At 39.0% G+C, this 17,010-nt stretch overlaps 1 protein-coding gene across 1 annotated transcript in view; it reads right to left on the reverse strand.

Moving 5' to 3' along the window:
* Window positions 1–17,010, reverse strand: part of fam222a (family with sequence similarity 222 member A) — a 111,188-nt gene that overhangs the window by 34,557 nt on the left and 59,621 nt on the right. The window contains exon 2 of the mRNA XM_033043778.1: window positions 10,600–10,730. Coding sequence (XP_032899669.1) covers window positions 10,600–10,681 — 82 coding nt within the window. The 5' untranslated portion in view covers window positions 10,682–10,730. The remainder of the gene's footprint in view (window positions 1–10,599; window positions 10,731–17,010) is intronic.

A 17,010-nucleotide genomic window follows, 5' to 3' on the forward strand; every position in this document is an offset into this window, starting at 1 on the left:
AAATTACAAAAAGTGTTGAATGCTGCCTGGCCCTGACCTCTCCGCCATCAAAGGAGGTGCTGCCTCAAAAGGCAGTCAGTATCATCAAGGACCCACACTACCATCTCATTCCTCTCCTGCCAAGGAAGTATGAAAACCATGGCCTTCAAGTTCAGGAACAGCTTCTTCCCAATAAACCATCAGGCTATTGAACATTATAAATGCCAACCAAACTTTGAACTATGAATTGTGTTGGTTGCACTATGGACTTTTGTTTTGTTTCGCACTATATTGGGCTTTTTTACATTTCTTGCACTTTTTGTTTGTTTACTATGTTATCCTATGAGTAGTGTTTACAAACTTGTTGTGCTGCTGCAAATACGATTTTCATTGCAGGGAATACCATTGCATTGCAGCTCTCGGATGGTATTAAGGTGGCACACAGAGTGCGACATTATCATAGGTCCAGAGACCCAGGTTCAATTATGACCTTCAGATCTGTCATAGGGCGAACACGCAAAAAGAGTCGGTTTTCTCTTGGTGCTCTGGTTTCCTCCCACAAGCCCAAAGATATGCTGTTGGTAGGGTGAAAGGCCTCTGTAAATTATCCCTAGTGTAGATTAGAAAATTGGAGGGTAGGAGAGAATAACAGTGAAATAGGAATGACATTGAGGGGTGGCAACAGACTCAATTAACCCAATGGCCTCCTCTTCATTAGTGGTTTAGGATTATGTTAGGTTTAGGGTGATTTTGTCACATGCACTGGGGTACAGTGAAAATCTGTGTTTTGCATGCTACCAAGCAGATCAAATATACTATACATAAATACAATCAAGTCAAACTGAAGTACAATGGGGAAAATATAGAGTGCAAAATGTAGTTCTCAGGATTGAAGTGCTTCAGTTCCATAGACAAAGTCCAATGTCCATAATGGGGTAGAGGTGAATCAGACAGTACCCTAGCTTATGGAAGGATCTTTCAGAAGCTTAAAAGCAGAAGGGAAGAATGTAAATTAAATATGAAAATATTATAAAAGAAACAATAAAGATATTTTCAGAACGTTTTTAACAGGTAGAAAAGTATCCAGTTCACTTCAGAGAGATAGAATGAATATCAACCAATATTAATTTCTATCTCTATTATTCTGCACAATAAATGATTCACCATCCTAGAAAAAAGAAAATACTATGCATGTTGGATAGATGAAGTGAAAGATCTCATTTCTGGTTAAAGCCTTTCATCAGAACACCTCTTGGGAAGACGAGAAAGTATAACATTTCTTGTCCTATGCGAGGCGATGTTAGAATCTGTTTTGTTACATTCACAATGAGAACATTCTCAGCATTGTGTCATTCATATCCTGGGACTATATCAGAGTAAAATGTGAGTGAATGTCAAAGTTATAATAATGGAGGAGAGAGGATCTGATGGATTAATGGCCATAATGCTATACAAAGCCTGGAAGTTTGATTGGAGAAAATAGTTTTCATTTTACATTTGATGTCAGGATGTCATTTGACAATGAATGATTTTAATGGTAGAGATGGTAGGGATTATTTAGTACAACATTTTGGGCAACATTTACAGGACTGTCAAAAGCCATGCACCCGAAGAGGACAAAAGATATTAGATTGCATGAGATTACTTTAAAACAATCATTGTTTGAGGTTCCTATGCACTTTTGAGAAGGAACTACAAGGAATGTTGTCCCATCTTTTGCTTTATGCTGGAGGCAAAATAATCACTCATTTATCCAAATAATTATCAACAATCGTCCCTCTAGGAATTAGCTTTGGGATTTTCAGAATCAGTGTTCTATATGAGTAAAAGGAAGCATTTAAAGTGGTAAGACACAGTAGGCCATTATGTGGAGAATAATCGAAAGCTAAAAAATTAGAAATGGCAGCTATATATGGTTTCATTTAAGCAAAGTACAAGTACGGAAATTTTTTGTCTGTTGCATGATGAGTAAATTGTTTCCAATAAGACAACCATTACTCTATGACCATGTTTCTGAGTAAAGCCTGGAAACCCCTCAAAGTCTCATTCAGAGATAGATTGGGAAGGTGTCCCATTTATTTAATAAATTATACATAGCTCTGACTAAACTTAAACATTAATCACCTTCATTTTTTAACTGAAATGAATAAGAATAGCCGACTTTGACAATAGGATTTCACTGCAATGCTGGCAAAGTTTTATCGTATAGTGGAACCAATCCTAGAGGGAGATTTAGTTGCAAAAATCTAAACAAAAAACCCAGTACAAACTAAGACAACATGCTAATTATTGAGTTTGTAAAAGGAAATTAACTAAATTGTAGCTTTAACTTCTGTGAGGAACTCTTTCACGATGGGGTAAGACAATAACACATTTCTGCAATTTACATAATAACGCTAATAATGAATGCACTACTCTGCATTTTGAAAATAGCTATTTATATAACAATCGCATCAATACCAAAATCTTAAATTCTACAACTTCTGTACTAAATTTCTCAACCCTTCTTACTGCTCTAGGATTTTTCTTAAAATCTATCTTTATGAGCAAGCTTTGAATAAAATCTCTTCATGTAATCCTGTCAAATTAAGTTTGATAACTCTCCTGTCAAGGACATTGTGACGTTTAGTGACATTGAAAGCTTCTTATAAATGCACGCTATTGTACAGTCTTCTGCACAGATAAAGTTTCTGCTTGTCTGATAACTGACATAGAATTTCTCCCCTCTGTACACAAGTGCAGGTTAGTAAATGTAAGTCTTTCAAGCTTGGCTCCTAAATGAACAAGAGGTGCTGCTAAAATGTAACAAGTGAAAGCCATGTTTGTTTACCAGAACAATGAGATTCTTACCTTTGTCAAACTAAAATAATTCTATCATTTCAACAATTGGATACCAGATTCTTCAAAGAGGTAAAGGAGGCCTTTATCTCTTGGTGTTATGTGTTCAGGATCATTAAATATAAAATTTGTGTCTACTGTCTAAGTGATCAAAATCATTAAATATAAAGTTTATAAATGCCTTAAAAGGCTTAACTGTAATTTGAGCTTGTCTGTTCCAGAAAAGTCTATTACATTCATAATCATCTGGCTACAGAGAAAAAATTTCCAAGAAACATACAGTTTGCTTAAGAAGGAACTGCAGATGCTGGAAAATCGAAGGTACGACAAAAATGCTGGAGAAACTCAGCGGGTAAGGCAGCATCTATGGAGCAGTCTGAAGAAGGGCTTCGAACCGAAACATTGCCTATTTCCTTCGCTCCATAGATGCTGCCTCACCCGCTGAGTTTCTCTGGCATTTTTGTCTACCTCCAAGAAACATACATCTATGTTGACTACATTTATAGATACAAATAAACAGTCAAAAAACCAAAAGAATACAATCAATTTGGCAGAAAACAATGGCGGGTAGAAAATAGCAACCTTGTCAGTAATATTCATAATTCAAGGATGAATAACTGGAACCAGCAACTTGGAACACATCTCCAAGTCATAAATTACATTTAGGTCGACCCACTGTCACTGCAACTAACCGAAAAGCCGATTGATCAGGGAGGTGAGTCGAATGTAATTATTAAGAGTCAAGAGTGTTAATATGTAAGATGCACCAGAATAATAAAATTCTTACTTGCGGCAGCTTTACAAATGGATTAGACGCAACAACAATAATGTATAATAAATTATGAATGACCTTCACTAAACTTGGCCATGATAGTACAAAAACCAAAGTAATGCAAAGTCCCTCGTAGTTCAGCAGGGTTGAGGTGTTTGAAGTAGAGTTGTGATTAGGATGATGCAGTATGGTTCGAGAACCTGATGTTTGATGGGAAGATGCCGTTCTTGAACCTGGAGTTAATGGTCTTCAGGCACTGTACCTCAGTACCTCCTTCCCAATGGTAGGAGTGAGAAGAGAACGTGCCAGGTTGGTATGGGAGTTGCTGATATTAACTGTTTTTGAGGCAGCGTTTCCTATAGATCCCCTCGATGGTGGGGAGGTCTGAACACGTGATGGACTGGGGATATGTCCTCCACTTTCTGCAGCACCCTTCATTCCTGAGCACTTGAAATTTCAAACCAGGCTGTGATGCAACCAGTCAGTATGTTCTCTACTGAACACTTTGTCGAAGTGCGGATAGAGTATTCGGTGACATGCCAAATCTCAGATGAGGTAGCGGCATTGGTGAAATCTGTGCTCGTAACAATGTGCTCGGCTCTGCAGAGCTCATCAAGATGTGGATGTCCATGAACTTGACACTCTACACTGTCATCCCACCAATGAGGGCAGGTGCAAGGTCCTTTGGCTTTCCATCAGTGAGATTGCAGGGAATGCAAAATAATATTTGAAAAGTACAATAATTATTTTTGAAACTTGGAGCTCTCTGGGATTAGGGATTATTTCCCAATTAATTTAATCATGGGTCGCTCATTAAAAAAGGCCAAGAACAAAGTTGCAAAACATTTGAGAAGAATTAGGCTAAACAGTCTTTCTCTTTTTTAGGATAGCCCGATAATGCAGACAGGCAGAGTTTCACACAGAAATATAATAGTTTCTTAAATACCAACTATGCCTCATTTGGTGTTGTCCATCTGGATCAGAGAGGTATGAGGTCAGCTGGTGGTGTTGTCATCTGAATTAGAAAGGTGTGGGGATAGTCCCACTCCAAGAAATTAAGCACAAAAATCAAAATAATAATAATAATTTGTTTATAGGGACAGTGCATATTAATGAACATTTGCATGTAAATATGCGAGATTGTAGCCAATCAGTAGCTAATTTCCGTCTCTAGTCCATGTGTTACGTTGGAACAATGATTGCTTTATTATCTGAGGTGTGTAGAATCTGAACACTGAAATCATCAACAAGCACCTACTAAACAAGAGAGAAGAGAAAACTGAGCAAGTACAGCACTGTCAGGGGAATTACTTGAATTACTGCAACATCCTTGTGAATTTGTTGACATGAAACTTATAGAACATGGAACAGAACAGAATAGGGGATTTATAGAACAGACCCTGTTTTATAGTTTTCCCATGCCAACTAAGGTTCCCCATCTACATTAGGCCTGCGTCTGGCCCATATCCCTCTAAACCGTTCCTTGTCATGTACTTGGCCAAATGCCTTTTAAATGTTGTTATAGTTTGTCTCAACTACCTCCTATGGCAGCTCATTACATATATCCACCTATAACCACATATGTGTTCTGGTATCCACAGTGTTTTGAGTGAAATTGAAAAAACCCAGAAAATGCTAGAAATATTCAGATTTGGCAGAATACGCGATATGTACATTTTTCTCCACAGATGCTGCATTAACTGCTGAGTATTAATAAATATACCTACCGTATTTTGGATGTCAAGCATGTTTTTGCACTAACAGAGTCAATCTTGTTCTCATTTCAGCCCCCCAAGACATTGCATGGAAAACCCAGTAACAAAAATATTGATGTCTGTGAGGGCAAGGATGGGTGTTATCCTTCTGATGATGGAAAATACCAATGCTCAGTACAAATATTGCCTGCCTCGGGATATGTTTTCCATGTGTTACGTTGGAACAATGATTGCTTTATTATCTGAGGTGTGTAGAATCTGAACACTGAAATCATCAACAAGCACCTACTAAACAAGAGAGAAGGTCATGGCTGAAACAGCTGAAATTGATAACAGAGTAGCAAAGGATTTGCCAAGGAATGCAATTATAGATTGAGGAGGCACCTAATTTAATACTGAAACCCCACAATATCCGTTGGCCTGTCTGTTTGGGGTTGCTAGATCAGACCTTGCTTCATGTAACTTGGAAGAGAGATGATGTCACATTATCCAATTGAAGACTCTCCCGATGTAAACAAGACACCAGGACTGGGTACTCATATCAGATATATATTCTTGCTGCATTAATCAATCTGCCGCTTCAATATGAAGTCATAACTCTTTAAAGTTTATTTAACAGCAAATAACACACAATTCAGTTATCACTCTATTCACTCACCAAAAGGGCATTAAATAGCATATATATTAAACTAAAAAGGGCTAACATAACTGCAAGAAAGTGGAAAGCCTGAAACTAGGAGCACCATAAAAAAAAAAGCATAGAAGAAAAACTGTTCAATAGGGAATATGAAAAAAACCAACTTGAAAGCCAACATTAAAAACGTTTTACTACATTAAGGCTCGAGAGTGGTTATAGAGAAAGATAAATGCAAGTGAAATTATGATGGACAAGAAGGAAACGACAGCTTTTTATATGAACATTTTCATAATGGATTTTGTACAGCTCAAACTATCTGTACAAAATCTAAAAAAGTCAAAAGGAAATTTTAAATGAATTTATCCGTCACCTTTATAATCGTCGATTTTTACTGCTCCTGGTTCCCGATAACCTTCACCTTAAAATTCTCACATTCTCTTTCCAAGCTCTGCATAACATTGACTATCCCCGTCACCTTAAAACACAACTGCCAAGAACGCCACCAGTACAGGTCACATTGGTCTGAAGAAGGGTCTCGACCCGAAATGCCACCCATTCCTTCTCTCCAGAGATGCTGCCTGACCTGCTGAGTTACTCCAGCTTTTAGTGTCTATCTTAGGTTTAAACCAGCATCTGCAGTTCCTTCCTACGCCCTGGTCACGTTGTACATCCCCCACGTTTGTCAGTCCATTACTAGAGTGCCCGGAGCCATTGTCTATGTCATAAAGTTTGAAATTCCTCTCTGAATCTTCCCCTCCACCTTTAAGCTGCTCATTGAATCATTTGGATGATTTAATATAATAAAGATGTACATATTTGAACCTTTGCTATAAATTTGTAAAACCAAGCGACAAACCTACTTCCAGAATCTGGATTAGTCAGTTCATGACATTCCATTATTTCAAGACAAGAAAGAGAAATAGTAAATATACAGGTATTTCTGTTCTGCATTGACTGCGAGGATAATAAATTACTCAGAGTAGGCAATTTAGCACCTGCACAAATATTTGCAGATGAATGGGGAACCTAGTTCTTCTTGTGAAGAGCAATTCATTGCTGGCTAATGTATTTGAGTTGTTTGAGGACTTACCAGCATCTAAATAGCACATAATGAAATTAAAGGGATTTGACAGTAACCTTATGACACAAGATGGTCATCAGACACAAAGCAACAGTTTGAGAAGGTAAAGTTAAAAGTAATATTAAAAAGTAATATATATTAGAAAAGTAACATGGTAATTTAAGAGATCTATACTGACTTTAGGTTTATCTGAGCAAACATTAACCAAGATACGGCGCATAGATTATTAAGCCTATTTTACCCATGCCAGCCAAAAAAAGAGATAAACTAATCCCGCCTCCAGATGGTCTATGATGAGGATTTCCACTATCCCTTCAGACCACTTGCCACCCAAAGGGTGAAAAACCCCAATCTCAATTACCCCTCTAATACTTCCTCCAATTATTTTAAAGCTATGCCTTTCATTATTGACCTCCCTGATATCAGAAATAGGTCCTTCCTATTTACTTCATTTAAGGCAAGTAATTTTTATACATATGCTTAAATCTTCCCTCACAGTTTCTTCTCTCAAAGAAAACACCACAAGCACATTCTCATTAATAACATTTTCCAGCCCAGGCAACATCCTCATAAATCTCCTCTGCACACTCTGACACTACTGGATCCTTCCCATAATGACCAGAACAGTAAATAGTATTCCAGCTGTGGACTAATTGCTGTTTTATAAAGTACCAGAGAGAACTCCCTGGTCTTACATCTATGTCATTGTCAAATCCCTGAAGATACAAATCCCTCAAGTCAACAGGATATGCTTTCTCAGATCCTTCTGATCTAAACTTCTCACTATCCCACCATTTATTACGTATTTCCTTGACTTGTTTCCCGTCTCAATGTGTACATCATACATCCCTGGATTGAATTCCGCCAACACTTTTTAGTCCAAACTAACAATTCCGTTATAAACTTTTCAATATCATGTAACTTTTCTATTAATTTACAATTTTGGTACCTTAGTAAACTTTTTAATTATTGCTATTTGTTTCTCTATTTGTTTCTCTAATTATCTCTATTTGTTTAAATCCTTGACAAATACCACAAAAAAAGGGAGCTATATTGCTATGAACTATACAGAAGCCCACTGCGCGGAGCCTTCCTGTCACAAATTCCTGGTGACCATTAATACACATGGTGCATCGTTGCTTACATTTGGGGATTCCGACACACAGAACATGGAAGAGAAAAGCACAGGACCTTTGACCCACAATATCGGTGCCAAATATGATGCCAAATTAATCTCCTCTGCCTACACAAGAGCCATATTCCTGTAGCTACATAAAAGCACCTTAAAAGGCACTATCATATCTGCTTCCACCACTGTGTTCCAGACACCCACACTTGTGTAAAAAATCTTGCCCCAAACATCTCCTTTAAGCTTTCCTCCTCTGACCTTAAAACTATACCATCGCATCTGTGACATTTCCACCCTTGTAAAAAGGTTCTGATTGTCTTCTTGATCTATGCACCTCATAACATTGTATACTTCTATCTGGTGTCCCCTCAGTCTCCAAAGTTCCAGAGAAAACAATCCAAGTTTGTGCAATCTCTCATGATAGCCAATACCTTGCAGGGAGGTTCGCTAGTGCTACTCTGGATTGTTTCAACTAGAGAGGTAGGGACATGGGAACCAGAGTTGTAGATTGGAAATTGGAAGGAGTGATGGGAAGGTAGAGGTGAGGATCAGTATGTCTCAAAGGAAGGACAGGCAGGGTGAGGTGAAGGTATATGGTGACACTGATGGGCTGAAATGTGTTTATTTCAATGCAAGGAGTATTGTGGAGAAAGCAGATGAACATAGAGCCTGGATTGACACTTGGGGCGAGGATGTTGTGGCCATTGTTATAGGTGGTTGCGGGAGGAACATGACTGGCAGCTCAATGTTCTGGGGTTTTGATGTTTCAGCTGTGATTGAGAATGTGGCAAAAAAGGTGGAGGAGTTGCACTACTGATCAGGGAGATTGACATGGCGGCACGCAGAGAGGTCACACTGGAGAGTTAATTTCCTGAGGTGGTATGGGTGGAGCTTACAAATAAGAAAAGTGCAAGTACTCTAATAGGATTGTACGTGGGTGAGTTTAACTTGCCCATCATTGAATTGGATTTGCTCAGTGCCGAAGGCGTAGATGGGCCAGAAATTGAGGTGTATCCAAAGAGATTTCTTGAAACAGTTTTTAGATGGTCCAATCAGAGAAGAGAACATACTAGACCTTGTGTTGGGAAATGAGTCTGGTCAGGCGACTGGCGTTTTAGAGGAAGAGCATTTTTATAGATAGGGAGAAGACTGGAATTTGTAGTTTGCCTACTCTAATTTAGCACCCTCCTGCAATGTTATTAAGCAGTAGCTCGGGAAGGTGCACTGGGAGCAATCATTGTTGGGAGAGTTCACATCTCACATGTGTGTCGTTTTAAGGCCAACTGATCGATATTCAGAACTGGTTTGTTCCAATAAGGAGAAGGAATAAGGATGGCAAAATAAGGATTGGAGCTAATCGTAATTAGAATCTCGGTTGATGAAAGAGGTGGTAAATTTGGTCAAAAAGAAAAAGGAAGTGCATGCTGCCTTTAAGAGATTGGAATCAGGGCCTTTGATGAAATATTTTAAAAAGGTGAAAAGAATTCAAGCAGGCAATTAGATATGAGGATTTCCAGCTACTTTTGCTCTGGCACTGTCCTACATTACAGTAACGCTGTAGTTCCCAATAATTTTAGTTTAGAGATACAGTGCGGAGATAGGTCCTTCGGCCCACCGTGTCATTGTAAACAAACTGAATACAATTTATAAAAATAATATTTAATCTTTCTCCTGAAATTGTACAGCTTTTGCTCATAACATTGAATTCAGTAACTTGATATATTAATTGTGCACACCATTATCCTTATGTTTTAAAACCTGGAACATGTTAACACCCAAGAAAAGGGCAGTTGAGGTTAACTCTTTAAAACCAAGTTCTTTAATCAGATTACGTTGCTGGGAGTATGTCTAGAATGATGGCACGGCTTTTTAAAATCTTCTGAGGATAAGCATGCCTGCGTGTTATCACTATTCCCCAATTTAATTTCAGACCTACAGTCTTTTCTGGTGCTATTATCCAAAGAGTCTGCAAATCCTTTTGTTCTTGTAATTCTTTATTCAGGATGCTATTAAAAAAAAATATCATAATGATTTTTGGTTTCCCTATGTTTGCTGTTTTTGTCTCTCCACATTTCATATAGTACAAATATCAAAGTTCAAGACCAGCTACGCATTACAAACAGGCTGTTATTATTTTAGAATTCGACCCTTAATAGGTACCCTATTCCATTTTCAATAAAGATAATTTTTCTTTTTTTTTTAAAAACAAAAAAAGGGGTAACTATTCCATTCTGTCAACACTTCTATTCAAATATTTAGGCGGCTCCATTAAAATATCCCTTCGACGATTCAGGACAAAAATTCTTCCAATACAATTTTGGATGTTTGGATTTATTCACTCAAAGCACTCTGCATGAAAGGTCCAATCAAGATATGGAAGCACAAGCATCACCATGGCAGCAGTGTGCACAGATATACCCTATCAAACTGCAATCAAATTCCACTCACATTTCAGAGGCTCCAGCGTTTTATTGGGACATGACAAGCGCTGTGAAGGTGGGTTCTGTGTTCGTTGAAGACAGGCCAACATGATGGAGGAGCTGCGTCTATTCCCACAGTCAACGCCCTCAACTATAACACTGTTAAATGGAAGAAGAAAAATAAGAACCAATTACTTGCTTTTGGAAAAAAAAAGGGTAATATTTCAATGATGTAGTGCAAAATTTCAGTTATAGAGGGCATTTAGTATTGAGTTAACAGCATCGTTATAGACTACTCCATTTTCTGCATGGAGATAAGTGAAATGTAAAAAAGGACATTTCTAGATTTTAACTCCAAACTCTATAAATGTAATAATTATTCCCAATCAGAAATAAATTAACCTCCATATATATTTGAAGTTTCATATAAAGCAGTCCAAAAGAAGTTCCGCATGTAAAGGCCTTTGAGGTGTTTATAACAACAGTATTGGCTTAATTATGATCCACTGCTGAACCTTTGAAAGGGCTGGTGCGTTCATTCGTTACTCTCTACTTAATTAACGATCAGGTCCAACTTATCTTGAAATCTTTTGCCAATTCATATTTCCTACGAACAATCTCTTCTTGGGCAGCTCCCCGGGATGAACAAATTACTTCTTTTTACTCCGAATTTATGGGATCTGAAGTGGATAATGAGGCCACGTAATTCCACAAATGAAGCACGTTGTGGCAGATTGTGTGGGTGGGATGGTGAATTGTGACACAGTCCGCTCCTTCTGTCATTTACAGAGTTGCTTGTGAACCCAATGCTTGGTTTTTAATTTTCTTAATAACATCCCCACTGTTGCTGTCCCATGTTGAACCAGTCATGGGCATGTGATTCCCAGGAGTGAGTTGAGAAGTTGCATTTCTTCAATGAGTCTTTGAGAACATCAATGATTTTCTTCTGTTCACCTCTCCTCCCATGTGGACAAGAATATTGTCTTTTCAGGAGTCTGAAGATGAACTTCAGCAACATCCGCCCTTACTGGATATGGAGTTATAGCAATTGATCCGCATTTTCCAGGATCTGGCTGTGAACTTTTTGGCCAGAGGACAATGTGGGGCACTGGGATAGTTTGACAGAGAAAAATGCTGGAGAAACTCAGCAGGAGCGGCAGCATCTATGGAGCGAAGGAAATAGGCAACGTTTCGGGCCGAAACGTTGCCTATTTCTTTCGCTCCTTAGATGCTGCCGCACCCGCTGAGTTTCTCCAGCATTGTCTACCTTCGATATTCCAGCATCTGCAGTTCCTTCTTGAACAATAGTTTAGCAGAGAACCTTTACCTTGCAGATGTTGTGTCAGGTGTTTCTCTCGTAAGCTTCAATGATAGTGTCAACCATAATTTGGAGTTCAGCCTCTGTGCAAGGGCAAATGCAAGCGTCAGCTGCATACTATTGCTTGATTACCGAGGTCAACTCTTTGCAGATGCTCCAAAATGAGAGTGGCTGACATTCTCCTTGAAGCATAGGAGTAAATGAGCTTGATATAACCAACTTGTTTGCTGGACATTTCTGAAGGCATTCGGGGCAATCGTGGGCAGGTAGGATTAGTATAGATGGCACATTCTGGACAGCATGGACAAGTTGGGCCGAAGGGCCTGATTCCATCCTGTATGGTTCTGACTCTATATGCTCTATAACAGGGGTTGGCAACCTTGTTCTTCATAGGGGCCAGGACACAAGTCTGTGAGCGGATGGCGGGCCACATCTATCACGTGTACACATGGATCCCGCCCCGGATGGCAGGCATAAAATCACATGTTCACATAGATCCCGCCCCTTCGAGGATGCCACCCGGAACACTGGCCCCTAATTACAGGCGCTCACGAACATGGCGTACCTACGGATCATTGCCTTGGCTCTGTCTTGAAGACGGTGGCTCAAATATTCACACTCACTCGTCCCCGGCCTATTGACAACTCCGTTCCCGACAGTGAAGCCCAGAAACAGAAATTTGCGCAGGATGAGGTACAGCCAGAGCTCGGTGCTCGGCCGCACTCGACAGCGCTCGCCGGCTCCACCAGTGCGGCCACCAGCGCAGACTTCCTTGCGTCACCTCGCGTTGGCGTTGCGGCCTCCGACCTGGGCGGTAACGGAGATGACGGAAATCTGCGGGCCGGATAATTACGGGAAAAAATATATATGCCTGCGGGCCGGATGATTTTGGGTTAAGGGCCGCATTCGGCTCGGAGGCAACAGATTGCCGACCCCTGCTCTATAATTTCCATAAAATAAAGCTAACTCATCTTGCACTGTTCCAAATTTGGAAATAGCCAAAATTGAAAGTCTGCAATTTCTTCAGAATAAATACCAAAACAAATGCTAAACCGAGATGTAGTGGAGGGGGCATAACAGAAAAGAAAATACAATTGATGTATCACTTCTATAGATATTAATATGTAAAGGCCGAGTAAATAACTCTCCATTTAAAAATTAGACACTTATTTCGAGGAATCACAAAATCCTTGAACTCCACAACAGAGATGTGAACAAACCCAGTATACATGGGACAAGTCATGCAGCAAGCATAATTTTACATCCAAGACATTGCTGTATTTGGAATCCCACTGAAGTAGCTCATAATGCACCACTAGGGTAATGAGCCACACAAGAAGATGCAAAAGATAAGTAGGCCATAAGACCCCTCGAGCATCCTCCATTATTCAATAAGATCATGTCTGTTCTGATCTTTGACCTTTCCAGCTACATTGCCATAAATCTCAATTCCCTAGTAATCCAAAAATCTTTCTCAGTCTAGAATATATTTAGCAACTCAGCATCCATTGATCGCTGAGATACAGAATTCACTGCTTATTTGAATAATTTGTTTTGATTCAGCCCCATGAAAGTTATCTTTGCGAGAGACCATCATGTAATTTGATGGTCCATAGTACAAGACATCAACTAAGTTGCTTTGGACACGTTTCAATTTAAGATATTTGACTAGAATGGACACTTATCTGTTAAATGTCTAAAGGGCTGCTACATGCATTTGGTTACTTTTCTGCACATATAAGAAATTGAAAGTAACCTTAAGGCACAAAACATTGCAAAACTGGAGGAAAGAGGAGGGTGAAATGCTTTATCGAAAAGGTCTTGAACACAATGTTAAAATACGGACCATTAGATCTTAAACTCCAATAAGTCTGAAAGCAAGGGTTCCCAACCTGGGCTAAATTTACCAGGGGGTAAATTTGTTGATTCTGGATTTATACATATTTTTTCTCATTGACTGACTGTTTGGTTCTGGTATACTGGTATCTGTTCATCATTAGTTGTTCATAAATAAGTGAAATAACATTTTTATGTGCTATTAAAGTTGCCAGGGGTAAATGGGATGAAAAGGGTTGGGAACCCCTGCCCTAAAGGATGGCTTTGACACAAACAATAATTAAACAGGTAATAAACTGCATTTTAAAAACATTTTTTCCAAAACTTGTCATTTATATTTTCTTAACTTTGATCATTCCTTCATTGATAGGATTTACTTCCACTATCACCAGCTGCTCCATAAGAACTTGAGAAAAGAATACCTGATGACAAGTGCACCAACTCTCCCTTTCCCTTCACTATTTGTACCAGCGAAACACCAGAATTCTTGGACTAGACTCAAAAAAGGAATTAAGTCTTCAACACAGAGGTACTTTGCATTCTGCATTCAAATACTTGCAAATGTATTCAAAGCCTTTTTTATTTTACAGCAAAGGACTTTGAACCATTGTTTTCATTCCAAAGTACAATCTAGCTTCTATTATACCTACTATGTACTTGTATTATCCTTGATCTTGTGTTTTAATATATTCTAATGAATCTCTTACATGTCACCATCTCCAATAAACAAGTATAGCTAAATACCCATTAAATTCCATTTATTAACACAAAAAATCTCAGAGGTCCTATTGTGCTAATCAAGCATCACCTCCCCTCCAATACACATGCTGACAATACAATAATGCCATTCACATCCTCCCCAATCACTTTTAATTTTAAAGATACTGCAGATTGATCCAGTATAATTAATTAACACATCGTTTAAAAAAATAATATAATGAAATTAAATAGTTGCATTAAATAGTGATATTAAATTGTCAAGATATATATGGAAATGTGCTTATTATTGGGATGTCATGGAAAATTTAACCATTCACATCCATGCCAGTTGAAAGAAAGCTACCCAATCTAATACCAGCACTTGATCTGCAGCCCTGCAAATCATAGCTCTAAGTAGACATCCAGACTCCCATTAAATGTGATGAGACTTTTAGACAGTGAATTTCAGACAGCTACCACCCTCTGGGTGAAATGATGTATCGTCTCTCCTCCAATTCTTCTTACAATTATTTCAAATCTATGCCCCTTGGTTTTTGACCCCTTTGCCAAGGGAAGCAGGCCCTTCCTAATTACTCTGTCTAGGCTGTTCAATTAAATTCTATTCACCTTCCTCTGTTCCAAAGTAAACAGCATCCAAGCCTCCTCAATTTTCCATCATGGCTAAAAACTTTCATGACACAGCTATGTCCTCACAAATCTCCCCTGAACTCTCATCTGTCTGTTAAGTAAACAGCACAACAGTACACAACACTCATGCTATGCTCTAACTGTTGTTGCGCACAAATCTAGCATAACATCTTGCTCTTCTACTTTAAGCTTCAACTAACAAACCATAGTTTTTTTTGTGTGCTTTTTAAAACATCTTCTAATCCTTCTATCCTTCTAACTTTCTGTAGACGCACACACACACACACACACACACACAAAGTCCTCATGTTCCTTCACACTTATCAACGTCTGCTATTGTAAATGCCTTGTTTTTAATTAATTCTCAAATGTAATACCTCATACTTTTATTCCATGTGCAACCTTTCTGCCGAACTAATCTAACCAACTATATCCCTATGAAGTCAAAAGCTCTTATTGAACTCATCAGAATTTGTACCCATTTACAAATAACTATAAGTGATGTCATGTAGTCCCCGAGACAGCTGCATAACAGGCATGGCTGATAGCTTCCATGTCTAAACTGTAAGCAGAATAAATCAGGATAGAGGGGAGTGGAATGTGCTTTGAACCATTTAACATCCAGAAATTATAGTTGTCACCAACAATCAAAGTCTAAGCTTTGAAAATACATAGACTAGAATGTTATATATCGTGCAAGTCATAAGTTAATATATAAAAACTAATGTGACTTTATGAATGTAACATTACATAAATTCACTGCATTTCTTTGAAAGATACAACTCATTAATACACAAAACAATGGGAATATTTCATCTTAAAACCAAGATTGAATCTGCTAAAAGCATTTCAAATGATTGCATGCAACAATATTGGAAGAACAGACTAATCACACAAATACTTCCAATATGTACAAGTAAAAGTGAGTTTTTTTCTTTAAGCCACAGAGGTCATGATCTGCAGTACAAATTGAATTCCTGTATAATACATAATTTCCTTTCTCAAATGTACAGCATGATGAGATGGCCATAGGATCGGAACAAAAAGCTGCAATTAAGTTCCAATCATTTATATGACAGACATGCCAGCTCTCACTTCAGAGATTCCAGCAATTGATTGGAGTGGCTCTAAAAGCCATGTAACCAGTTGTTCCAGATACTAATTGGGGAGGAAAATGCACCTTTACCAGCAACATTTCTAATTTTCCCAGTTGAATTATAGCCAGGATCCATTTTCTTCGAGGGAAGGCTATTACATAACCATACTATATTTTTTTGATTTTTTAAAAACCAGTGTCAGCAGTCTGCTTTTGATGGTACCATGGAATCCAATCTATCTTTGCAGAATAATACAGAGGAGTTTCATGAAATCAAACTCCTGAAATTCTGATTCCATATAACACCAGGAGGCAGCCTCGCCAACAGTCCGTCTTTCTTTGCGTCTTTTTGTTATTTTTAGTGTGTTTTAAAAGTTTGTGTTAATGTTCTCCGGTTTGTTTTATGGGGGAAACATTTTTTTCAATCTCTTACCTTGCAGATGTGATTGTTTTCCGGATGGTATCTCCGGTCGCTTTGCGGCCTTACATCATGGAACTGGAGGCCTTGCTCGGGACTGACTGAGCCCCACCTCGGGGACGTGGACTTGCCATCAGAGCTGATCCCTTGCCTAGGATCGACACTCCAACCGCGGCTTGCGGATTTCAACATCGCTAGGCTTGCAGTCTCAGGTAGAGACCGATGTAGGGAAGCTCCAGTCGCAGAAGATTTCGACCAGCCCTGACCCGAGGTAGATCGCCTGGCGCGGGGGAGCTGAGATCCCCTCGATGCAGGAGCTTGATCGCCCCGACACGGAGGGCCCGCCGCCGGCTACGGTAGTCAAGATCACCCGTCAACGGAAGGTTTGAGGCCCCCGACCGCGTGAGAACAATAAAGGGAAGAG

This window comes from Amblyraja radiata, chromosome 25, assembly GCF_010909765.2.
Source record: "Amblyraja radiata isolate CabotCenter1 chromosome 25, sAmbRad1.1.pri, whole genome shotgun sequence".
NCBI classification, from domain to species: domain Eukaryota; kingdom Metazoa; phylum Chordata; class Chondrichthyes; order Rajiformes; family Rajidae; genus Amblyraja; species Amblyraja radiata.